This window comes from Takifugu rubripes, chromosome 18 (genome assembly GCF_901000725.2).
Source record: "Takifugu rubripes chromosome 18, fTakRub1.2, whole genome shotgun sequence".
NCBI lineage: Eukaryota > Metazoa > Chordata > Actinopteri > Tetraodontiformes > Tetraodontidae > Takifugu > Takifugu rubripes.
This window is the reverse complement of record NC_042302.1, coordinates 7,023,331-7,048,787: the sequence shown is the minus strand read 5'-3', so window position 1 is coordinate 7,048,787 and position 25,457 is coordinate 7,023,331. Positions and strand designations below refer to the sequence as shown.

At 46.0% G+C, this 25,457-nt stretch overlaps 3 protein-coding genes across 5 annotated transcripts; 1 reads left to right on the top strand and 2 right to left on the bottom strand.

The window, feature by feature from the left end:
• Window positions 1-63: 63 nt before the first annotated feature.
• LOC115246545 (tetraspanin-8-like) lies at window positions 64-3,692 on the bottom strand. Its single transcript, XM_029825284.1, has 9 exons — window positions 3,501-3,692; window positions 3,061-3,126; window positions 2,612-2,725; window positions 2,454-2,528; window positions 2,285-2,383; window positions 1,934-2,020; window positions 1,531-1,590; window positions 1,364-1,447; window positions 64-1,292 (listed from the first exon to the last, which is right to left on the bottom strand). The coding sequence occupies exons 1-9, from the start codon at window positions 3,621-3,623 to the stop codon at window positions 1,188-1,190; spliced, it is 813 nt and encodes a 270-aa protein (XP_029681144.1). The 5' UTR covers window positions 3,624-3,692; the 3' UTR covers window positions 64-1,187.
• A 566-nt stretch (window positions 3,693-4,258) lies between these two features.
• LOC101070926 (ras-related protein Rab-19-like) lies at window positions 4,259-7,194 on the top strand. Its single transcript, XM_003972907.3, has 5 exons — window positions 4,259-4,542; window positions 4,670-5,053; window positions 6,123-6,306; window positions 6,380-6,483; window positions 6,558-7,194. The coding sequence occupies exons 2-5, from the start codon at window positions 4,859-4,861 to the stop codon at window positions 6,747-6,749; spliced, it is 675 nt and encodes a 224-aa protein (XP_003972956.2). The 5' UTR covers window positions 4,259-4,542; window positions 4,670-4,858; the 3' UTR covers window positions 6,750-7,194.
• A 70-nt stretch (window positions 7,195-7,264) lies between these two features.
• Window positions 7,265-23,486, bottom strand: lrrc17 (leucine rich repeat containing 17). 3 transcript variants are annotated; one of them, XM_029825283.1, is made up of 5 exons: window positions 23,358-23,486; window positions 14,332-14,687; window positions 13,174-13,645; window positions 9,650-9,805; window positions 7,265-8,007 (listed from the first exon to the last, which is right to left on the bottom strand). In XM_029825283.1, the coding sequence occupies exons 2-5, from the start codon at window positions 14,581-14,583 to the stop codon at window positions 7,574-7,576; spliced, it is 1,314 nt and encodes a 437-aa protein (XP_029681143.1). In that variant the 5' UTR covers window positions 14,584-14,687; window positions 23,358-23,486; the 3' UTR covers window positions 7,265-7,573. The 3 variants fall into 3 exon arrangements, with proteins under 3 accessions (XP_029681143.1, XP_003972955.1, XP_029681142.1); XM_003972906.3 differs by lacking the exon at window positions 23,358-23,486 and adding an exon at window positions 20,621-20,845; XM_029825282.1 differs by lacking the exon at window positions 23,358-23,486 and adding an exon at window positions 20,332-20,568.
• Window positions 23,487-25,457: the final 1,971 nt, after the last annotated feature.

Genomic DNA, 25,457 nt, shown 5'->3' with positions numbered 1-25,457 from the left:
AATACGAATACATTTAAAGCTTTGCTAATATCTAATTACTAAAAGAAATCGAATTCCTTTAAAAACAGTTTATTTAGTTCAGTTCCATTAAATAATATCATTTTTATCTTACAGAACCAGCTTTAAGAACATCTTTTATTAATCCTATTTACAAATCCATTCAATAAATAACAAAAAAAGCATATGACTGAAACAATAAAGCACACATAATAACATATACAGTATGTACAGTACAGGCATTAATGGTTAAAGTGCACAGGTAGACATTGGTTCAGCTGTTTGAGATGACAAGATGTTCACAAGGGGACATTTCAGCCACAGGAAGTACCTACAGCTGATCGTATTAGACCTGTTGTGGCATAAAGGCTTGTTTGGTGAGAGCTAAACATTACAGTTACGCACGTATCCTCGTGACTCTCACAACCTGTCTGCCTGTAACACCCCGACACCGCTGAACACTGCCGAAAATGATCATTCATAAATGTGTGAAAAAAAAGGTGACCAGGTTTTAAATCCATAATGTGCTTATCAACAAGGTATCACAACATTCTGCTGTCCCAATGAGAGCTGAGTGTCATTCCGTTGTCTAACCTGATTATTTACCCAAGAAAATTAGTGTCAATTCCTATTAAATAATGATCTTAATTCAATAAAATGCAGAAAGGGTTGTTGATAAATGAGTGCTTAAAACTGAAACCTATGAATATCTGTATATGTGTGAAAGATCTTGGTCCAGTCCACAAAGAGAATAGAACATTTTTAGTGGTATTTATCTGCAGCTGCTTGTGAAGAAACGTCACCGTCTTAGACTCTGACAAAGCCAATTACTTTAAAAATGTAAAAAAATAAAATGCCAAACTCTGAATACAGATGCAACTGATGCGTCTAGTCGTGGAGGACAAAGCTGCAGCAAAGAAACACTGATGGCCGCGCTACGGTAACAGCATGTGAAAGAGTGTTTTAATAAAAATCACACCATTTTTATGGCAGTATAGAGAAAAAAAAAAGTCACACCTGCATATCAATATCAGTTATTGTACATGCATTATTATATAGGATTAATAGAAAATCTGCATATGTTGCTATAGAGCGCAAAAGCTAGATTATGGTATACAGCATGTGTTGAATATGTGCAAATTCCAACATATTGGTAATAATTCGTAACTGTATGCATATGAAAATGGTGACTAGAAGGCACCGGGGACGTATCTGTTTGACTGGAGAAGAGCCATGAACTCCTGTTTCCTCTTCATTTGGCCCATCAGCTTGATGCTCATGACCAGCAGAACCGCCTGCAGTGGAAGAGCACAGACACGATGTGTGAAATACAGCGAGCGTCGCGGTACGCCCTGCAAGCTCTTACCCAGAATACCCCACTTCCAAACTGGATAGCCATGGCCAAGGAGAACGCGATCTTCAGCTCGGAAACATAAACCGGCAGACAGGGCTGTGAGATCAACAGTGCAGAGGTGAATGGTAAAGAAAGCGGAGTGAGCACAGTCGTTTCCTCGGAGGGAGAAGCTGACGTACCTGCTGATACACATACTGGTTCTTGGGGGCTCCCAGTGTGGCGATGCCACGTAGTCGAATCTGATGGAGGAAAAACATTATTTATGTCAGGTTGGATTTGAGAGTTCCCAGGGTGTAGCTGCTGTTGATGGTCAACTAATGTAGACTTAAAGGTTAAGTTGACTGGAGTTCCTATTTTTGTCCATTTTTGGCTACTATAGGAAAAATGGCAAGAATTATTCAGCTATTACAGCTAAATAAACACAAACACATCATTATAATGTTGGGATACTATAAAAAGTGTAAAAAAGAAATATATGATATATATGATTTCTGATCTTACACACTGAACCTTTGAAGGGTTACTGTGTTTTTACTTTGATATTTATATCGGCGTTTTCTTTTTGGTCGGTGGGATACGCACGCATTTTCCTGGATTGTGACAGTCACACGATGGAGGGATGGAGGCGCCCCAGTCTTTGTATCCTTCAATAAGCCCACAGCACTCGAGCTGGAAACGCACAAAGGTCAGAGGTCAAACTTAAAATTACAGAACAGATCAGACGAAACACAAATGATTTAATAAATGAGCTGGCTCGTTCATCATTCACCTTACACAACTGGAATCGAACTACTCAATGCAAAAAAAACCAAAAAAACATTTAGTTATAGTCAAAAAATCAGGGTTTGAGGCAAGCAAAACTAATTACTTAATGTCTTAAGTTGGAATCGAGGCTGAAACCCATAAAAAAGAACCAAAAGCCTCCATGTTTACCTCTCTCTGAATACTGTACAGCAGCGTCCTGTTGGCCTTGTTGGTTCCGGTCAGCGGCATCATGGAGAGCAGCTTGGATTCCTCCCGGACAACCCGCTTCTAAAATGGGACAAAGTCACACACGTACAGCATCTGTCCACCAGAGATCATGAACGTAGCAGTGTGATACCTCATAGAGGTCTTGGTAGCTCAGAGCTGTTCTGATGATTATGGTTTGACTGGCTGCTGCCATCCCAGCTGCGTACTGCACACAGACGCAGAGCAACGCGTAAAAAAAACGTGTTCTTTATTTCAATGAAAACCTGCACACACGAAGGAGACAGTCACCAGAATCAGACACCATCGCTTCCCTTTACAGGCTCCGAAAATGCCGAGCACCGAGAGCAGCAGGCAGCCGATCTCCATCACGTACATGATCACGGCCGAAGCGACAGACACCAGCTGGGGAAGGAAACCACAGGAAAACCACCGTTGATGGGGGGGAAATTGGGGAGAATTGCTGTCCGGTTGTGCTGCTAGCACGGCTACTGAAGAGGTCGGAAGTCAGGGTCGGCGACAGAATGAGTGAGGGTAATTCACTGTCTTACTCAAGGACACTTTAATGGGCAGATGGGGACCAATATGAGGCCTTGAACTCAAAAATAAGATATAAATATAAACACATGTTCAGTGGGGGATCACCCATTAAGACATCAGCACATGTTTGTGGAGCTCAGATCAGCAGATAAATAGTTATTCAAAGAGTCTGAAGAGAAGATTATTGGAATAAATCGTACTTTTCCAGTCATGACCAGGTCTCTGTGCCAGGCAACGGTCATCATCAGCATGAAGAAGCACAGCGCCTTAGGAGAGAAAAACAAAAACAAAGCGGGATTAAGATTTTTTTTTTTCTCTCCCCCGACGCAAATCTGCTGATTTCGCTGCTGAGTTGCTGCGCGGATGCAGAATTAAACTGACAGGCCGATTATCATGCTTCTCATCACTTCTTCACCCCACTTTCTATCTGTGCATCCTCTGGACGTTTGGGTGGATGAACACTGCAGACGTCGCCACATCCCGATGCTCCACTGCACCATGTTTGTGTACGTGCAGACGCGCAGGACGACGCCGGTTTCGGCTCACTTGGCGCCGGATTAATTTCCCGATCAAACATTTCAATCAATCAAATCGGCCCCCGTGTGTTCAAACGCATGCAAAAGTAATTTCAATCACCCACCATATGAACGGCGTTTGTAAAAATGAACGGCCTTTTCAAGCTCGTCTTGTCCGCCACGACGATCACTGCGCTCCGCTGCATGTTTGCGCTTCTCTCCCGGGATTTTAAAGGAGCTATTAACATAAAGATGGTATTAAGGTTACGCGCAGATGTGCTCTGGATGCGAGTGCATCGACTTATCCGCACGGGGGGGGGGGGGGGGGGGGGGGGGGGGGCGTCACGGTGACGCGCGGAGCCTGGATGCGCTGCGCCGCCTTCAAATACAGTCGGATTTTTTAAAATCCAGGTTTACGGAGCAGTGGTGAGTTCGGGAATGATGTTTGGAACATAGGTCATAATTCGGCAGGGTAGATTTTGTTGACATTTTATTGTCATTGTAGACCAAATGACGTTTGATATTAAAAAGCCTAATAATCGTAAATAAAGTTTTATTTTATTATTATGTTTTCAATATATGCAGTTAAAAGAGTTGGTGCTTGATTCTGGGGTTGAAGTGGGGAAAACAAATTGATTTAATGTATCGAAAAGCTATGAGATCATATTGAACTCAACTTACTTCTATTTGAGCACCTTATCTTTGCTATGCATAGATAAGAATTATACTGACAAACGGCCAAACGAACAAACTGGCGACATCTCGACAGTGACGACGTTATTGAAGAGAATAGGAAGTGAAAGTAACTGTGCAGCAGATAATTAGCCACAATAGCCGCTTGGGTTGATCGCCAGACCTCAAAAGAATCTTCTGTCGCGTCACAATGAAGCGCCTACATTTCCCAGAATCCAACAGCTGTAACGTAGCTAGGCTACCGTACCTGCACAGGTAGGGCGGGATTCTATTGTTGAAACAGGTGGAGAAAGAGACAGAGAGGGGGAGGACAAAGACGACAGTTCAGGGAAAATGCCGTGAGTGACAGAACAGCAGGAGGATTCGACAAGAACCCAAACACAGGCGAGCATCTTTTTATTTTAGTTTGAAGAGAAGACTTCTATCCTTTGAGGCAGGAGGAAGAGAATGATGTCATCCAATGACCCCAGTGAGGTGAAGAATGGAGATTTATGATATGAAGACAAAATAATATTGTTGTCTTGCGGGAAATTAATGTTTTTGTACATTTTTAATGTTGTTTACCTGGAAACGTTCTCACCTCTTTAAACTGGTTCCACAGGCACACCTGGACCGGTCACCTGGTGGTTTCCAGTAGAAGAAGAAGCAGGAGTGTTTCTTATCACTTTCAGGATCATCTTCCTTGCCCATGACTCAGCCTGAGAACTACAAACCAAGAATCTGGAGCATTCCAGGCGATCTAGAGTGAAGAGGAGAACGTTTCCTTCAGAACCCTCCTCTGCGGGCCACCATGCACACGCCAGGACCCGAACAGGACGATTCTTTCGACTTCCTCTTCAAGATCATCCTGATCGGGGACTCCAACGTGGGCAAAACCTGCGTGGTCCAGAACTTCAAGTCGGGAACCTTCTCGGAGAAACAGCAGAACACCATCGGGGTGGACTTCAGCGTGCGGACCGTGGAGATCGAGGGGAAAAAAGTGAAGGTTAGTGATGAGTGGAGCCTGAGAAAACTGTAAATATCATTGATAATCCAGAGGACGGAGTAATCTGGGCTATATAATCTGAGGATGGATCCACCACCAATTAGAATTAAATGTCTTTTTTAAGCAGTTTTTTTTCAATATCTCCATTTAAAACTATGATCAGGGATATGATGGAGTGTTTATGGGCCTGTCTTGGCTGAAATCTTTTGGGGTTTGTACAATCCTGGAACAGAAACTTGTCTAGGAAGTGACACTTGGCTACAGTTAGTCCAGAACAGGTCGGACCCGCCGGCTGTGGGAGGAGAAGAACCCGTCGGTCTGGTTCCTCCAGATACCGACTTCAGCGCAGACGGGAAAAGCACGGAAAAACAAAACATTGAATGACTCTTCTGCTGCCAACGTGTTAGGAAAAATAGAAGTAAATGCTTGAGTAAATGAGGTTCCGCATTCAACAGGAACCACCGGTGTGTTTCTGTCCTGCTGTCACCTCTGCTGAGTTGATCAAATGTTGGTTTGATCTGCAGCTTTACACAAAGTTGACCTAAAACAGGCTTTAAAAGCAGCCAAAACAATCCCACGTGGTTGGTTCAAGCAAAGAAATCATGTTTTCCCAAAATTCACAGCGTCATCAGCAATTTCCTCCCTCCTTTGATGTCTTTGATCAGTGGATTTTCTTTTATTTAATTCCCTGACTGACAAAAATGTCCTTTGGATTCTTTAAAATAGCAACGAGAGGCCCTGTTTTCCGTTGCTACGTCATGCTAATGACATGCCCCGGGCCGTGTGTCGCCGAGCCTCCTGATGTGGCCGTTTCAGCAGCTGTTCCTGTGACAGTGTGTCGGGTCACAGCTGTGACCTTTGCCTGTTTTAGAACACATGCATTTAAAAAAGAGAGGCTTGTTCCGCCTGTCCAAACAGTAATTCGCTGTTCAATCCTCTGACTCTGGATTGTTTTCTGTGTTAGCCGTCGCCATGAGAACGCGGTCCAACGGGGACCGCTTAGCTACAGGAGGATGCCGGTGGTGTGTCGTCCCTCAGTTCCTCTCTGGTTCTTGTTTGTGTGGTTCAGATACAGGTGTGGGACACGGCCGGACAGGAGAGGTTTCGCACCATCACCCAGAGCTATTACCGCAGCGCCCACGGCGCCGTCATCGCCTATGACATCACCCGGCACGCCACCTTTGACTCGGTCAGCCACTGGATCAGCGAGGTGGAGCTCTACGGAGCAAGTAACGTGACGCTGGTTCTGATCGGTGAGAAGCTAACGCTGCAGTCCCTTGTTTGCTTCGACGTCAACACTGTTAACTTGCTTGGGTCCTTGTCTAGGGAACAAATGCGACCTGGAGGAGGAACGCCAGGTCACATTTGAGGAAGCTTGCAACTTGGCAAAGAACAAGGGCATGCTAGCAGCGCTGGAGACATCCGCCAAGGTAATTAGCACGTATCTGAGACAAAGAAAGCTGAGCTGTGGCTAGTGTGTGATGTTCTGCTCCCGTGTCCACAGGAGAGTCAGAACGTGGACGAGGCCTTCATGATGATGGCCAGGGAGCTCCTGGCTCGCAACGGCCATAACATCCAGCAGCACGGTGGCCTGGCGGCTAACGGCACGCCTCAGCTGCTCCTCCGAGCCAACTCTCGACCCGTCGATGAGCTCACAGGCGCCAACACGTCAGTGGAGCGGAAGACGTGCTGCTGACCAGAGGGACCAGGAGGACTGAAGCTGATCTCAGGACATTTGTCTCTGCGGGAGTCAAATCAGTTACTGCTTTCAAAGTATTTCTGGTAATTGTTTATTCTCTTATTCATTTGAGGGAATGTCATGACTCTGAGGAACCGTTTGTGGTGCTTCTATGACGAGTAATATTTCGGCGCTGCTTCGCTCGGCGGAGCGGAGACGACCTGAAAACTGTGAATGACCATATTTTGTAGATGTTCTCTCAGGTTATTGTATTTGAATGTCACGGATGTGCTTTCTTTGTCTGGGTATTCTTGAAATGACGACGGGGATGACGTCAGACTACAGGAAGAATTACAGTTTTTAAGACTGTGAGAAGTCAATTGACCATTTTGGACACTAGAGGTCGCTGTGCTTCTATACACGACCGGTCTTAACAGTTTTGTCAATAAATACCAGCAAATCATCACATTTGTCATTGTTACTCACTTACATTGTGCAGCAAAATCTAATTTAGTCGTAAAGAGAGTCAGAAAAAATAAACCCAGTTTTATTTCCAGAAAACAGGATCACAATTGCATACATCAATCAATCTACAGAAAAAAATGTTTTTAAGATAAAAAGTGTATCCTCAACCCAATTCCAAAACTGAACAGTCACGTGAGAGCACCTGCAGTTGTGTTGAAAATTAATATTACAAAAAATGTTATAAATAATTGATTTGTATCAGAAAGGAGGGGTAGATTTCATATCGTTTTCACTTTCTCAGATCAAAACGGTCATTTTAAAAACTTTGATTCCACATTGTGATCGAAGGACTCGTTATTATCTAATCTTCCAGCGCTCTAACTCAACCTGATGATCTCTATCCCGTTTAGCCTTTTCCTCAGCAGGGGTCGAGGCAGACCTCCCCTGTCCGTCTCCCCCGCCACCTCTTGGGCCTCATTGTCAGTCCCTCCTAGCGCCCCCTGTCCCGTATCCATCCCTCCAGTTTGTCTATCCTTGGGACACTCCCCGTTGTAGGTCTTGACGTAATCCTCCACCCGCCAGCCCCGGAACTCCTCGGGCTCGGCGCAGATCAGGCCGGTGTACTGGACCCCCGGGTGGTGCTTGAGCCAGTAGATCAAATAGTGGATGTTGTAATCACAGACCCAGGGGTTGTTCCCCAGCGAGAGCTTCCGCAGGAAGTAGAGGTCCTCCAGCACGCCGTACTGGAAGTTGTGGAGGCTGTTGTTGGACAGGTCGAGCTCACGGAGGTACAACAGGCCCGCGAAGGCAGCTGCAAGGAGAAGAGAAGGTCCTGCTTTTATTTGAGAGTCGCAGCTCTGGAAAGGGTTCTGAAACCCAGATCGCATGTGGTCAAGTCCAGGTGGACGTCCAGGACATGGAAATGAAATCAGTCAAGTCCAGGTGGACGTCCAGGACATCAGAGCACATTTGGGTTCCCACTTACTAATAATCTAGCAACACCCCTTAACCTAAATTTCCTCTGACATCCAGGAGAAGCTAGAACCCCAGCAGGAAACACTTGGACACAGAGGAACCGCACAAACCCCAGACGTGCAACCTAAATATTTCTACCTGTGGTTAGATTCCCTCTGATCACTCAGTGTCTCAAAGAGTGACTGCTGACATCGTCCCTAAAAGGTTCCAGATGCTGTTAGCGGCTGGATTTATTTGACAGCAGAGAGTGTAATGACCCGTGCGACAGCCTCGGGCCCGAGCTTTCATCTTAGACTGAGCTGGAGCGGAAGGAAGAGAGGAGTGCAGAAGAAGAGAAGACATACCTGGGGGCCAGTGGGAACCTTTTTAATGATGCTCGCTAGCTCTGGGTCAACCGCAGGAGCTTTTATCATTTCCTCAGGAGTTTAAAAAACCATGAAAAGTTTCCACTAAAGCTTTCTGGGAATAAAACTTTCTCATGTCCGTGTTTCTCATGTCCTGAAACAAGCCAACCAGGTATATCCTGGTCACCCCCCGCCAAGAATGATGACCCGTCAACAACAAACAGAATCTCAAGGTCTAACGTGACCGCAGACGTGGATGCGATACTGTCGGAGCGCCGTTCCAACCAGACGTGCAGCGTTTTTTAGGCTTCTGACAGTGAGAAAGGTTCTAGGAGGAATATTACACAGAGATTCTGTCAGCACTTTGTAACAGCTCTTAAAATACTCTTGTCAGTCATGGGAAATTTGTAGCTAATTCCATCACAGGATGATCTGTACCCACAACAATCTGGCAAAGAACCTGGCCAAAACCAACAATGGAACATGAGAATAAATAACCCGATTCCCAGAGCCTCTGTCTTCCCCTGTCAATGGTTTCAGTTTCCAGTCGTCCAAGTCCGATTATTCTCTTGAAACTGATCGTAAGCATGTTTTAGATCTACACCAAATGGGAAGATGATTACAAAGAGAAAGAGGTGATTGGGAGCAGATGTCAAAATTGGTCTTGGAGTTCCCAAATTTATCTTGGAAACACTTGGACGCGAGCGAGAGCGACATCCGCGAGGAAGAGAGGGATGAAAGATTTCCTTTTTCCCACATCAGCTTGGACATGATCGGGGTAACGGCCCCTTTAAAAGTCGGGTCAGGTAGCTGGAAATTAGGATAAATCAGATGAGTCGTAGGTGGAGCAACCGCAGGTGTTGCTGGTTGCACATTAGGCATATGAGGGTTGCCATAGTTACCCTCTATAGATGTATTGTAGGCTCAATGAAATGTGTATGCTGACTTAATATCTCAAAGAAGATGAGATGATGACTTGTAGCCAATTTGGAAAAATAGTCCCTCCAACTATCCATCATTTACCACTTTATCCCTCAGCAGGGTTGCGGAGGGGGTGGAGCCTATCCCGGCTGCCTCCAGATGTTGAGAGTTGCCAATTTGCCTGTCCTCTAACTTACCCAGGCAGTTTCTCACCCATTTCGATTTGCTGCAGGCTGTTGCGGCTGAGGTTGAGCAGCTTCAGGTCTTTGCAGGTCAGGAACTGCTGGGGCTTCAGGTGTCTGATGCTGTTCCCAGACAGGTCCATCTTGACGATGTCAATCGGCAGCCCGGACGGCACGTGGTTCAAATCTCCAGGAAAAAAAAAACAGACGGGATGTCAAAACACAAGACGTCGTTTCTGCAAAGATCGTACATGGGGCGGAAATGATGACACAGCGAAAAAACCAAAATAAAAAATGGTCCCCTCGGGCATCTGGAGAAACTGGAGTTTCGGTCTGCGGCCTTCGTGGTTTTCAAGATGTTCTGTGGGTTGTTGCAACTGTTAACGTTTTCAAGCCGGAGCGACGTGTGACCACATGGACACTAATATTTCCCCCTGATGGTTCACGGTTAGTTTCTTCCACGTATGGCTTTTGAGGCACTGATGTACAAACCAGTGAGCTCCACGTATTCCCCTACGGATGACGGACGTTCCCAAGACTTGAGACGTGAAGCCTCACTATCACCTGCAGCTTTGTTGTCTGACATGTTTTTGACAACAAGCTGCAATAATCCGCAACATGTTTGCAGACGAGGGTGAAGAATTCCATTAAAGCCATCGATACTCTACAGTTGAGGCCCGTGCATGTGGAGGAGTCTCCAGCATGTGTTTATTTGTGTGGAATTTTTGATTTATTCTGAAAAATGTAGGGCATTCTAGCGCACCGAGAGCAGATGTTGCAGACGTTGGGGCTCTTTGGGTGAAGGAGGCGCTTTCCTTTAAATCACTCTGAAAATATACACACACTTGTGAGTGTAGACGTGTGTAAATTGCGCTCCTAGATGCTGCGGACGCACTCGGGAAGTGTAATTAATGCTGTTTGGCAACGTAGGGGCGTTTGTCAACACAGACGCAGACAGAAAAATGGCTAGCTGGCATCAAACTCCCGGGATCACCTGCAGACACGCTATTATTCCTGCTTGGACATGACCTGCAGACGATTACTCATCCAGCGACGCCAGCGTTTAATCAGCAGCACTGACGGGCTATTCAACCTTGTGTTTTCTAATGAGAAGTCTAATTTTTATGCTTTAACATATGGGCCCCTAAAACTAGCTGCCGACTGAATAAAGATGAAACGAAAGGAGAGTTTTTGTGCTCAGTCAGGAACATCTGTGCCTGAGCTATTCTTTCCATAAAAACCCAAGTATGGATTCCGCTCCCGTCTCTGGAAATCCAAGCCAGCCGATAATGTCCAGGCTATAAATTTGATGATTTAGTCAATTACCCGGGAGGTTCAACTCTAGCACCTACTTCACGTAGGTGAAGCACACGCTGCTGTGAATGCACATGAGAATGTGATTTTGACTTGGCGTGCGAGTCCCGTCCTGTACGGGATCTCTGCTGACACATTTCCGAGCACCACGGTTTGGTCGTCAGACAGGGATTTTTTTATTTTAATTATTCGCAGTGTCTTGCTGTGAGTAATCACCCTTCCTGTAAAGGACTTGTTGCTGCGTTCCAGTGAAACGCGCTCCAAACATCATTTCAGCACATCTGAAGTCACAGTGAATCACAATTAAACAGCATGTAATCAACAACAGAGCACCTATAAAGGCCAGCGGGACAGTTATTTGTCCTAAAATATGACCTGTTACTCGCTCCGCCAAGCCCATCTGAAGCACCCAGGATCTTTCCCAACGTTAGCATTTTACAAGAAGGGTGCAACGACCGCTAATGTCCTCCTCTGCTTATTAAATTATGCTCCATGTAACCCGGCCTGCTGTACAGCTTAATAATCACACTAATGTTATGGACTGGGGTCTTTTTTAAACATACTAATAATCCTGTTTATAGTGTAACGCAGTTCCAACGGCCAGCCGTGACCTCATTATGTTGGTGGGCTCTAGAGTCGATAGAGGTTAATGCCCTTAATACTGCTTTTGCATTGGATTTGCGTGGAATGACAGTTATTGGAACTACTGGTTGGTTTTATGTCATAGGTGGATAAAAATGTCACATAAAATGAGGCTTCGGTATCTGTCAAAGCTCCTGCAAAACTGTTGGAGGTTGTGAATGAGCGGAACAAGCTCTCTCTTGTTTTCTGATTCGATTGAAAGCTGCCGCTTTTGATTCCACACCAGCATGAATTTGGGGTATTTTTACACATATAGAGCAACCCTGACTCATGGAACTTGACTCCGTGTGTGAAGAGGGCTTCTGAAAGAGGCAGGAAGTGGAGTGTGATTGCCGGGTGTCGGAAAAGAGCAAAAAGATGGTTGTTGAATGACATTCAGAGATGGAAACAAAGAGACTTCAGAGCAAATGAGATAAAGAATCGCTTCTAATGCTCTACTGTTGGGGCGGGAAAAAAAGGTTTGGGGGCTTTTACACAGCATAAATGCAGCATTGTGGCGCTTTGGTTCGCCACTTTATAAAAGATTGCTTTCTGGAACGGGCTGAAAGCTCTGATTTAAAGAGTGAGTTCCACTGAAGCGGGTTTAAAGAGTCAGGTTTAACTGCTGTCAGGGAAAGACAGAAACAAGCTGGTTTGAGGGACATGGAAGAGATAAAAGAGAGCAATTAGGGAGGGAAAAATTTCAACTAAAAGGAACAAGAAGTAATCTGTCTGGAGAAATTGACAATTGGTCGTCTGTGCCTCAGTCTGTCTTTGGAAAACAGTGACGCAGCTACAGTTTATAGATCGGTGGGGCCTGATAGTGGCTTCTCTTTTACTTTTACAATGAAAGAACCAGATGTGAGAGCTTGAGAATTCCTTCCCTCTGTGTTGCACTCTGATAGATGCCTGCATGCTCCCCACAGACAACATTTTTTAAACATCAAAAAACACACAATGATGGACACACACGATGCTCTTCAGAATCTGGTGCAGCACAAAGAGCCCGTTGTGTCGGGACATTCTTAGACTCTTAACGAGAAGCTTTCGGTGCCACGTTAAAGCATTAGAATATGCGCTTCCCCCTAAATGAGGCTCACACGCTCCATGTGGCAGCTTTCATAAAGTAAACACAACTCTGCTTGCTCAGCCCACTTGTGGCCAGAACTCTAGAAAGGAGCCTCGTGCCCACTTTCATCGGGCAACCGACTTAGTAAAATGCTCAGGAAAGAATTTATACTCAGGTTTATGGGTTTAGAAATTAAATTGCAGCACATGAGGGGTGCCAACACAACATTAAATGGCTGCATTTTAACATAAAGACACTAAAGCAACCCTTCGGAATCCTGTGCGGTTGCTTTTGATTCATCATAAAGAATCGTAATTGACCAAAAAGTTGGTGCACGAGTGGTTGTTCTTTACGGTCAAACCATATGAGTTAGCAGACATTGGTCCAGACCATTTTATTGCTGACATGTTCCCACCAACTTTTCCAGAAATCTTTATTACCTGGAATTTAAACCTGGGAGAAGAATTCCTGGTAATTCCTGCCGTTCCTCTTCAATTTCAAAAGATGCGACTGACACGTTTACACAGGAGATTTGCAGAACCTGGTCTCACCTTTGTTGCTGCAGTCCAGCAGAGGTTTGGGGAACATATATGTGCGACATATGGAGGTGACCTCCGGCTTCACTTTGATCTGCGGCCGGCTCGGCACCTCTCCGTCTCTGTCGGGGGCGCACAGCAACTCCACATTCATCTTCTTCAGTTTGTGGCCCCTCATCGACAGGGGCCCGGCACACTTGGCGTAGTTTCCCAGGTTGCGGTTGCTGGGCAGCTGCATGGTCCTGACCAGGCTGTCCAGGGAACAGTCGCAGGTCCAGGGGTTGTCGTAGATGCGGAGGTAGGTGAGGCGGCGCATGGGGAGCAGGATCTCCTCGGACGCCGTCCTCAGACCGTTGTGCTGGAGGAGCAGCGTGGTGAGCTGCGTGAGGCCGGCGAACGCTCCATCCTCCACCATAGAGATGTCGTTCTGCTGCAGGTCCAGGCTCTTTAACTGGGTGAACTGGGAGAACATGTTGTCTCTGAGGACCTAAGGAAGGGAATGAAAAGTGTCATTTCTTATTCAAAATGGCTGGCGAGTTAAGTTTATGGGGCCAGTGAGGCCATGGTTTGGTTATCCCTAAACTTTCTCACATACACTCAGCTAATAAAATGTTTAATTGTTTTTGTCTGATGTCACTTGAATGAATTTTGGTTTGTTTTATTGATAGGAGAGAACAATTACCACCCAGATGTAATTTGGTGTGCATAGTGTGACAGAATTCCCCTTTTATCATGTGGCTAGAATACAACACGGTGCCCTCTGCAGTGGCAAAATGTCTCCAGAGTCTAACCTTAACCCTTCTCCTAACCCCAATTCTCACTCTAACACATACGCTTCCTCTCTGGGATAATGATGTTGGTCTGTTGCTATTTACTAAATATAAGAAGCCGTTTAGATTTGTTCCTCCTGTGATACACAGATGATGTGTGTTCTTACTCCAACACGTGAAAAGCTACATGCAGACACACACTTACAAAAAAAAAAGTGTTTGATCGCGGTCCTAAATAAATGGTGCGCAGATGCTTGCAGTATCAACAAGCTGGATGGATTTAGAGTCATGAGTAGCAGCTGGAGCAGCTGTTTGCAAATAATTTTACCATTTTAATACTCAGAACTGATCTTTTCCCCCCAACAAGTCTACCGGTTCACACGTTAAAGGACACAGGCTCTACCTGAATTTTGTTTCTTGCTAGCAGCAGGTGTTGGATGTCTGTGGGCCAGTCCTGCATCACTGTGGTCAGCTGCTGGTCCTGGCAGTCCAGGTACTTCTCCCCTGCCTCGATGTATTCTTTGCACTCCTGAGCCTGGCGTCTCGACTTGCCTCCTCCCCATGCGCGGCCCCTGGCTCCATACTGCGGAGCCCTTCTGCCAGATTCAGCCGAGTGCAGGAGAAGCAAGAGAAGGACGGCGGCCGGGAGGCGCATGGCGGCGAGGGGGGAGAGGAAGGGGGCCTTCTAGTTCGTCAGGGCAACCTTTAAAGAATGTTTCCAGATGATTGATGTGGGAGAATACAGGAGGCCGGTCACAGCTGGATGAAAGGAGGGGGGAGAAAAACAGACAATTAATTTTCCAAGCCAAATTGATCTTGACAGAGACACAAAGCTCAAAAAAGAAGTGCCAATAATTCAGAAAATAGGAAGCAATTTGTTGCTGAGAGAGTCTGGGAGGCTGGCACATGGAGACCTGCTGTCAACTGTGAGGGAAACATGCTGAAATAATTAGTGGGGAGGTAGGAGAAAGTGGGGAGCGCGGAAGAGGAAACAGGAAACGGGGCTGGAATGAAAAGAAAGGGGGACATATTTAACGTGTTAGCATGTTATGGATTAAAATGTGGTTGCAGTAAAGCACGGTCTGCTTTCCAGGACACCCCATGCTTGTTTTGCCCTTTCAGCTAAACAGACTGCTCTCCGTTGTGCCCACCTCTGCCATCCTTTCATTTATCCCTACTTTCCTGTCATTTTTCCCCTCCAACACCTGCTTTCTTTCCACTTTGTTTGTGTTTTTGTTCTGACTTTCCTCAAACATCCATCCACTCGCAGGATGTTTACCCTTTGGACCCAAATCCATCTTTTTCCCCATGTTTGACAGCTGAGGAGTAAAACTCAACGTCTTACAAATCACTCCTGCTAAACATTATAATGTGCACTGTTGCAGGCGGTCACCTGGGCAACACCTTGTCTCACACCTGGCCCAACAGTGAAGCATGCTCAGCCTGTTACAATGATGCAATGTACAGATTCTGTAAGTCTTTGCTAATGTATGCTTACAGAGGCTAAGTGTTATATAACCTACAGGGTCAGAGGTCACAGTGAGGTTATAGTGCCCATGTTTGACCTGCTCATCAAGGTCTGAGAGTAGCAAATCTGAGGAATTGTTCGGCACTAGCCCCTCAGTTGGGACTAACTTAAAAAATTTGGCCAAGATCATTTGAGTTAATGCTTCATAAGAAGCATCAAATGTGTGAAAATGCTGTCCAGGTTCTCTTTTCTTGCTGCTATTACTTATAAAAATGCATTAAAATGCATTAAAAGTTAACACTGCTTACAGCACAGGACACACACGGACATGGTGACTCAGTGCAGTTGGACACCCCCCTCCCCGACAGTCTGTTCCAGTGGAACAAGCCCGTCGATGCAGATGTTGCCGTTCCATCGTGAACAAACAGATCGGAGGTCTTTGCAAACTGCTGACAGAAACAGCTGAGAATGTATCTGGGGACTCACTTTCCAGTCTAGTGAACACTGTTGAACTGTGCAGCTATCGGCCAACCTTCTCCTCCATGCAGCCGTTCTTACGTCACAACAGGGGGTTTACTGTTGCTGGTTCTACTGTAGACACGCAGTGTTCTTGCCTTCAGCGCCCGACAGACAGGATCCAGTTCTCACAGTACAAGTCAGGTCAGTTCAAACACCAGACCAGACTAAGCGTGGAGCGAGACCCTAATCCTGCCTCTGTCGACAGCTGCCATCAGGTTAAGTCATTTGGTCTGGTACATGTGGTTTCGATTCACGACCGGGAATGATTTGGAAGTGGGGGGAGTAATGCGCGTCTTCATTTTCAAACTGTACAGACACAATTACATTTACACAACTCTGCCACAAAGTGTTGATTAATGACCGCAAAGTTAACTTTTTGCATGACTTTTGACAATAGTCTTCAGCTGATTATTTCATGGGTTTTTATATGCAGTATTTAAGGCCATCATCATGAAAAATCTGGCAAAATTCCTGTATCCAAAAGTGACAAAGGAGCCATTTCCTTCCGAAGAAATCCACATAAATGTACTTTAGCGCCCCTTGTGGCCAGAACACACAGTCTTTAAAGTCATTTGCAGTGTGCACCACCTGCAATTCAAGTTCTTTGTCGGTTCAGAAGGTGGAAAATCGTTGCACATTTCTGGCCGTTCAGCTTCACCACTCCAAAGAAATTGTTAGGTTCCCAGCTTCTGGCAGCTCCGTTGCGGGTTTCTCCCTCCAGGGGGCGTGGTGGAACCATGCTCCAGCCGCAGCTGGTACCGTGGGCTGATGCACCTGCAGCCTATTGATAATCTAGCTGCCTATTTATGAACTGAACTCACGTTTTGCCAGCGTTGGCGTGTTTTGTTCCCTAGCGAAACCCTGACTTCTCGTTTCTGGATTATCGTTGTGAGTTTTCCTTCGTGGACTAGTTTTTGACCTCACTTCTGCGCTTTGCCTGCTTTCGGGTCCTGGCACAACCGACCGTAACAGAAATACCAAAATCCAACGTTCTTCAGACTAAATTGTCCAAATATTGCTTTTGCTGTCTCGGATTGCAGACTGCTGAAGCTTGTGCTCGTTCCAGCTGAGGCCATAACCGCCCCTGTCGAGCCAAATCCGTCCCATGCGGTTCACCTCATGCCCGCACCAGCCGAAATTAGTCAGACAATTATTTCCCGTTCTTTCTGTGCCACAGCTTCCAAGAACACCATCCTGGATCTCGGAACATCAAACACACAAAAAAAATAAATTGCAACTATGTCTCGTTTGGGACCATGGAAAATAAGCCTGTGGGAAAAGTCTCAGGCTTTGATGGATGAGAAGCTGGATTGGAAACATTATATTTTAGATTTCTGGGTTGTAACATTGGCAATCTCTTCACAACCATAGGGAAACCATGTGTTTATACCTCCTGATAATACAACTGTTCTCCCTGAACCTTTAGCCAAGATAATCTAAAACTAAACAGCTAGACAATTACAGTCGGAACATTTGCGGATTTACAGTATGATTACATCATCAGCGTCGGATAACCAGTTGGGAGCATGTATTGAGAAAATATTTACAGTAAAACTGTGCATCGATAAGATTAGCAAATGGAGAGTTGTTGGCTTTTAAACCAAAACACTATTGTATTTTATTTCCTAATAAGCACTCAGCACGATCAAAACAAAGCGCTGAATAAATGATGGAGCCTACCGAGGTATGTTAGGGTGGTATTTTGGTTTGGGAACAGTGTGTGGGCTAATAACTCATCTGGAAGGCACAAGTTAATGCTCCTATCTCAGACTCTATTGAGTTGTGTTGCAGGAATCCGCCCAAAAACTACCTACAGACTACAGGTAAACCTCTGCACACCTCATATAATACAGCCACTGTTCTGATTGGTCAGCCCTCTAAATGTAAACCCCGCCCACTTTACATTGATCCCCCATATGGTGAACACGTGCATGGAACATCTAAAAATGTCTTAAAAGTCATTTCAGTGGGATGGTTAATACACCTCGCTGCACAATGACAGAGGGGGTTTGTGTCTCTGTGTGTTTTTACAACAGGATGGAGGTTTCAGCCCCAGATTTGGTCCCAGCACACTAAAGTAGTTCAGACAGCTTCCATCCTAACCTGCCCACCTCAGGAAGAGAGGGGTGAAAACAGAGCCAGGAACACAGATGGAGGCAGCACACAAGGACAAAAATTCCCTTTCAAGCAATAAACCCCCCCCCCCGAGGGAGAATGCAGAGAGCTGAGGGGAAATTCCTCCTTCACGATGTGTCAAAAATGGAACCTGCAAGGTGAGAGAAAATACGATCATATCACAGGGAATTCCCCAATGGGGTGGCCGGAGCGATCCAACACGTTACCAGAACAGGAGGGTCTAAAATTTGGATTCCTGTTAGATTGACCCCACTTCAGACCTTCAGCGTTCCAAATTCTGATTTGACTTGGTCTGGCGGTTCACCCAATGATGAGTCATGGAGCCTAAACCCGCTGGTGACCTCTCCTCTTTTTCCCATTGCACGGAGATTATAGAATCAGCGTAAAAGTATGTGTTATTGGCTCAGATCTGCAGCAGTTTTTTTAATAACACCCCCCCCCCCCCCACCAACAGTAGCTCAAATGACTGTATGTTATCTTGTTATTATCATTTGCCTTAATCCTCATACACCGCTTTACATCTTAGCAGGCTGGTGCTGGCTTGTAAATCTCCTAATAGATGGCTCGGCCGTATGTACTGTTTCATCCTTATGTTGATCTTATCTGAACATGCAGCCCGATCCTCCATCACTGCGATTCGTCTGAGAGTTATCTCTGGGTCGCGTCACTCAGGAGCGTGCTATGCGCTAGAAACCTGATGCATTGCTGGGTTTTTTTTCATACAAATTTCTAAATTTCTATTTCATCATCCGATAAATCCACATTTGTGTCCCACATGTCTGTGTTTCTCTGCAGATCTGCTGAACAACTCGGCATTTCTGCAGAGAACCTACAACGATTATGACCACGCCAATGGTTTATCTGTCAGATCGGGGGGTATTGTTGTGTCAGAGCTTCAGACCCGCCAACCTGGAGTTGTTGGCCATGCTGGAACAACACTGGGGATGGAAAAAGTTCAAACCTCCTGGAGAAAAAGTTCAGAAACACAAGGACTGTTGGGGGGTTTATCAGGAGACTGACTGGCTGGGTTTAATTTATGTGCTCAATGGTCTGTGGCTTGTTACCTTGTAGGAGACCCGCTGAGGAAAGAATGACGAGACAAACTGTGAGAACACAGAGCAACCAGGGGAAAAGTCTCACCGCAAGCCCTGAAGACTAAACCAGGGGGTGAGTGGCACAGACGGGGAGAGAGGGAGGCATAGAGGCTATGCAGGGAGAGCGAGCGAGACAGAGAAAACATCCCTCACACATCCCTGAGAGCCTAATTGAAAGCAGACTCGGTTCATGCAGGAGAGGCTAGGTTTGCAGACGGAGGCTGACGTTCGTTTAGACAAAAATCAGAGGTGGTTCAAAACCTCCCGAAAGCAAACATGGCGCCGAGAAAAACCGCGAATGGAAGCAAACTGAACCTGTGCCTTTTTGTGATTTTTGATTCCTCTGGTGTCGGAGAATACCCCCCGACAATCTACAAGCCCCCAGAGAGCCCATTGATGTGTGTATAGTGTGCGTGTGCTTGTGTGTGTGGTGGTGTTGTGTGTGTCCTCTGAAAGTGGGAAGGACTGACATCACTGATGAACAATGGAAACGAAACGTGTTATCTTCCAAACATTGCTAGGGAAGCTGTCACTTCTCGGATTATGTAATATCCCGCTGCGTCCTGGTTCTCCTCGTCTCTCCAACCTTCTGGAGGCTTTTGCAAGCTGCAACAGCACGACTCCATGCAAACAAGACTCTGGCGCTGGGAGACCAGGGTAAAACTGCAAGTCAAGCTTTTCTTCTCCCCACCCCTCCCTCCCCGTCTGGGTGCAGAATTCCACACGTAGCTCCGGCGTGCCCCGAACGAGCACCGCGACTCGCACCAGTCGCCGAAAACAAAAGTGCTGCGTCCGCAGTTCGGCTGTTTTCACAAGTCCTGCCTTTGGAGCCCGCTGACTGAAACCACATGGCGAATGAGGGAGGACCGCTAACGACACAAAGAGGGTCCGAGCTGATGAATCGACCCTTCGGCTCTGACAGGAGCGGCGCTAAGCCTTATCTCCTGAGCACCACTGGGAGCCAAACACCGAGTCCCCCCTGTTGTTCGAGTGCATGAGGCCAGTTACATAACAAATGCCATAAACTGAGAGGCTAAAATTAGCAATTGAGTGTTTGCTTTGTGAATGATTTACTCCATTGGGAGGAAATTAAGCTCAACGCCAAGGGGCAACGACCCTCCATAAACTTGTCTCGGCTTTAAAAAAAAAATCTAATTGAAAGGGTAGAGAGGAGAGCTTAACCTACTTTTGCAATTCCTCAAATGTTCTGCGTTCACAGTTGATTTCCTCAGAAGTAAGTGCATTGTGTCAACTTATGGACAATTGTTGCACATCATGTAAACTCGATCCAAAGTTCTCCGACATCCAGCGCCCGAACAAAGAACCTTGTTGAGCCTCCACAAGAAAACACATCAGCTGTTATCGTAAACTGTGCCAGAAACCACTTATCCAAAAGTCTCTTGCAGACAGAGTGCTGCTCTGCCCCTGCTGGGTGATCCTTTAGCTCTGACACACCGGCCCACTTTCAGTCCTACCTGTGCTGAACTGGGCTCATCCAATAGGACCTGCAGATCTCCGGTTGGTCCCGCGTCCCCGGCTCCTAATCCTGTCATGAGCGCTGCATGTCAGCCAAAAAAACTCTGCCTGACTGCCTATAAACTTAGAGCCTGCAGCGAGGGAAGACTGACTACTTCTGCAATCCGTCGCACTCTCTCTCCCTCCCCCTCTCCCTCCCCTGGCTGCCTATGCTGAGTGATTGACTATAGCCTTATGCAGTATAAGCTCTCTCTCTCTCTCTCTCTCTCTCTCTCTCTCTCTCTCTCTCTCTCTCTCTCTCTCTCTCTGTGTGTCCCCCCCCCCCCCCTCTCTTTAAGGCTGATTCTCAAAGGAGCCAAAATTCTGTGTGTCTGGTTCAGCAGAGTCCAGAAACAACCCCCACCACCGCCACCTCACACACATGTAAATAGTCCTCTGCCCTCTTATCCTTTTGTAATACCCCTCCGAACATGGGTCTAAAGGTCTGCGTTCGTCTGGCTCCACAAACAGCCCCCACACCCCCACCCCCTGTGTGGGATGTGTGTGGGACAGGGGAGCTCTTTTATGCCGCTTGTTCCACTTCCAACATCTGTCTCCCATTGCCTCGCTGCTGGATGATGCCTCCTTTGTCAGTTGGTTTGATGAGGTTTCGTCCACTTTACCAGGATCGCTGAGTCACCACTCAATAATTTTTTCAGGCCCCTGGACGGAGACAAAAGCTGTCAAAGATTCGTATGATATTGACCCAACTGGAATAGCGAGGGCAGAGCTTTTGCTTGTACTGCAGCAGACCACCGGAGGCAATCAGGGGGGCTTATCTTTGGATCGCAAGTCCACATTAAACTCATGCAAGGATGTCCTCAGGCCTTATGAATGCAAATTTGTATGAGAATAGTCACTCTTGCTATTGTCCGAGGAGGAATCCCTGTTTTTTAGCCACATGTGCTAATAACATTCTTTGGTTTTCTGTTGTTCCTTCAATTTTTCCAGTTAAACTCCTTCTCTCAAAGGAGTATAAATGGAGAGAAGGGTATTAGCTGCAAGAGAGATCTTGCTGTCTTCTTGGGTGGGGACTTCCCGACACTTATCTAATTTGCTCCTGCCTGCACGCCCCAGGTGTCCATGTTTCTGCATGATTTATGACAGTGCTGTTCTGCTCTACAATTTTAGCATGCCTGGTCAGCTGTATTTGCCTCAAGACAACCTGTAACCTGCTTCTTTTTATCTAAAAAAAATTGTCTTTTGTGTTGGCCAGACATAACATCAATTCATCAGACATGTTAGCTTGCTAATCTATGAAAAGTTTGATCCCAGAACATCCTGCGCATTATACAGAAATGAGGCTAAAATCCTTCATTAGAGCTGCCATGTTTCAATGTTGGCACCAGCTACAGCCAGAGAATTCCCACTGGAGTGACCATTTCTTCTCAGTGGCCACACAAATAATGTTGAAAGCCTATTTAAGCTGGTTGTTAATGTGAGCTGCCTGACACAAAACAGCATTCATGATTGTTTCATCTGTTTAATTTTGTAGTGCCAGATGAGCAAAGCCCTCACTAATCAGCACAATGCTGCTTTTTATTCCAACACTGAGGAAAAACAGCTCCATATTAGGATCAGTATTGTGTTCCACGTGGCTTATCTGCCAAACACAACAGCTCGGCGGTGAGGGTACGATGCTACGGCGACTCTGACGCTTCAGACGGTAAACATTGAGTAGTCGCTCCCTCGGTCGCACTACACCCACGCTCTGGATATACGCACGGTGCCCGTGAGTTTGTGTATGTGGATGCCGCGAGATGAGAGGGGGATTTGTGTGGCACGCCAGCTGTGACGCCCTCAGGAAGAGACAGATGTGCACCTTGTTAAAATGCTTCAAACATAAAACAGGTTGACTTTTGATTCCAGAGCATCCGCTTAAAGATGTTTTATAGCCTCCCTGCACCATATAAATGTCTAAACACATCAACATGTGCAGGGAAACATCATTACCTGATGCCATATCTTTAATGATTTAATGCTAATAACCTAAATAAAGCAAGATGGCGCATTTAAAGGGAATGGAAACAATTTGGGGGTGGAAAGGAAAGCCATCATGATATAATGATGATGATTAATTCTAATTCTTAGGAGATTATCTGGCAGCTGTGTTGGGTAACATGAAAGAATTGCCCTCAAATTCTAATTTTGCTTCTCCTTTCCTACGCGAATGATAGTGAATGATAGTTGTTTTCTGCCCCAGGAACACTGTAAATAAGACCGCCGCTCCTTCGGTTTTAAGCAGGCAATCTTGAAATGAAAATAAATAAATCATGGGCTCATTTGGATTGCGAACAGCCAACATAAGCCTCTGAATTTGCAGTCTCGAAGGTAGATTATTTTCCACCATCGGGTTGCAATCTGAAAACAAGTAAATACACTCAAAATGCACATGGGACAGACGGGGAATCAGCCAAAACATTGGAATAACACCGAAATCAAGGCTTCAAGCACACGCAACATTCCTGGGGAGAAAAAACAAAACCTGGGGTTGGAGTTGAAATCCGGACGTAAGGATGATGTAGTAGAAGAAGAAAAAGAAAGACAAACAGGGGAATGAGCTCAAGCTCGGTGGCTCTTCCCCACCCAGCAGGCTGTTCCAGGACCGAGGTGCTGGCTCAGCCTCAGATCGCTCTCTCCATCGTGAAGCAACCATCGGATCATCATGTAGATGTGCTTTCAGGACGTGGTAATTACCTGCCTATGCAATCTGTTCTTTTTTGTACGGCAGAGTTTCAAATCTGTTGCTCTCTTTGCTTTTCTTTATTTCTCGATGCGTTTCCCAGTCGGTGTTCCACGCTTCCCCCGCCTGGCAGCGATCCACGGCAGCCTGCGAACGCATCGCAGCAACACATCACAAGGCGAGCCCAGCCGTGCTGCAACGGTCCAGACGAACCAGATGACTCCTGCGCTCTCCCCTCCCTCTGAAGTCCATTCTGTCCATTTGGAAAACGAGCCTTTTTCATTCTCATTATTTTTATCTATCTCATTCTTCGTTGATGGGTGCTCTCCCCTGACAAATACTCCCTTTCTATCCTCCACATTTATCTTTTCTGTCAGAGGAAGACCAGAACACAATGAAGATTACAGGAGAGCAAATACGGGCCACGAGTCAACCTGAACATTTATATTGGTGCTACCGTACGCCAACCCCCGCCCCCCATCCTCCTTGGCATAAGTCTTAAACTGTAGATTCTGGCTACGTCACACTTGATAGTTATAGCCTGTCCTGCAGAGCTCTATTCATGTACGAGCTAAAATAAGGCGCCAGCGACAGGCATACTCATCTCTCTCTTTGTGCAGGCAGCCTTTTCTCTCAGGACCCGCACTGATAAATGGCGCATAAGAAGATTAAATTAGCTGGGAGTATCAGGGGGCAGCGAGATAATGCTCTTCAAATTCTCTCCTGGGAACATCTGACCGCTGTTGCATTTCTCTCATCCTAAATTTAAAGCTCAACCCAACTCCAGCGTAACCCAACAGCGTGACCTCTAACAGGCCCTGCCAAGTTAAAGTGATCGTTACACAGGTATTCCTCCTTCTCCTCCTACTCCCCCCACCCCGGAGGTGGAGTGCAGATCGAGGTCGAACAGACCGAGTTATCCAGCGCCGGAAATTCCCACTGCCGAGCGAGGAAGCACTGTGAGGTCACTGGTTGGAAGAGGAGCCTTCATGTAAAAGTCATCTTGTCAGATCTGTGTTTGCATCACATTGTCATTTTGGGATTTATTTTCCGAGCGGCGTGGTAACTACATCTGCAAACTCACTTAAAATTTTGAAAATATTGCAAAAGTTGGGAAATTTTAAGTTCATGTTTGTGTAATAGAGTTAAGAACCCTAACCCTGTGGAAGAACCCGAACCCGTGTAATCAGCCCAATGCTCCTGGCTTTTTGCCTTTTTTGTCCGTGTCCCAACAGTCTTTCTGACCAGTTGTGGGATGGTTTCAGTGTTTGGACATCCTACTTATCTGTAGAAAATCATCAACCTTAATGGAAGAGCAACAGTAAAGAAAACCAAAATATAGTCCATCTTTGACTGAACACTGTGTGTGGCTGGGAGAATTACCACAAAAAACACCATAAAACCTCCAGCCTGAAGCTGTTGATGAATTTGGGGGAGCAAAAAACAGATCATGAATGATTCAAATGCTTCTTTCTGACTTTTCCACCACTTTTCCTGTTATCCATCACATTTTGACATTTGGCGACACCATGACCTCACCAGTGGGGACCAGTTTGGCTGCCATTCGCGGTTTTAAAATATTTTCTCTTCATCGTCATGCACAGGCTAAACAATATCAGTGTTGTCCTGGTTACATTTGCTCTTTCACCTGCGAAATGTTGAGTATTCCCGCTGGATTGTCCAAACCTTGACCTCCTGCCATCGACTATGACTTAATTACAAACTTCATCAAACATAAAATCTGCATGACAGCAACTTGGAATGAATGTAGATTCCTGACAGCTTCTTCCAAGTCTAACTGGATGAGTAATCTCTTCTCCCTTGAATGTGGTGAACAACGGTGTGGTTTTTGGAGTCTGTTTCCACGGTATCAGCTTGAAATGGGCGAAATTAGATCTGAAGCCCCAAACTAGCTTTGGGTCAGTGTAATTTGTCGCTGTCGCTGATGCCCCCCCCCCCCCCCCCAAAAAAATGCAGATGTTCCTTCTGGCTCCTCTTTCAAGGGTTGTAAACTCAAGCCGATGATGTCATGACAGCCCCCTATCAAGGATCATCAGGCAGCTCCACCAAAGATTTTATCAGACATCGGTGTTGAGAAAGAAGAAAAGACGCAC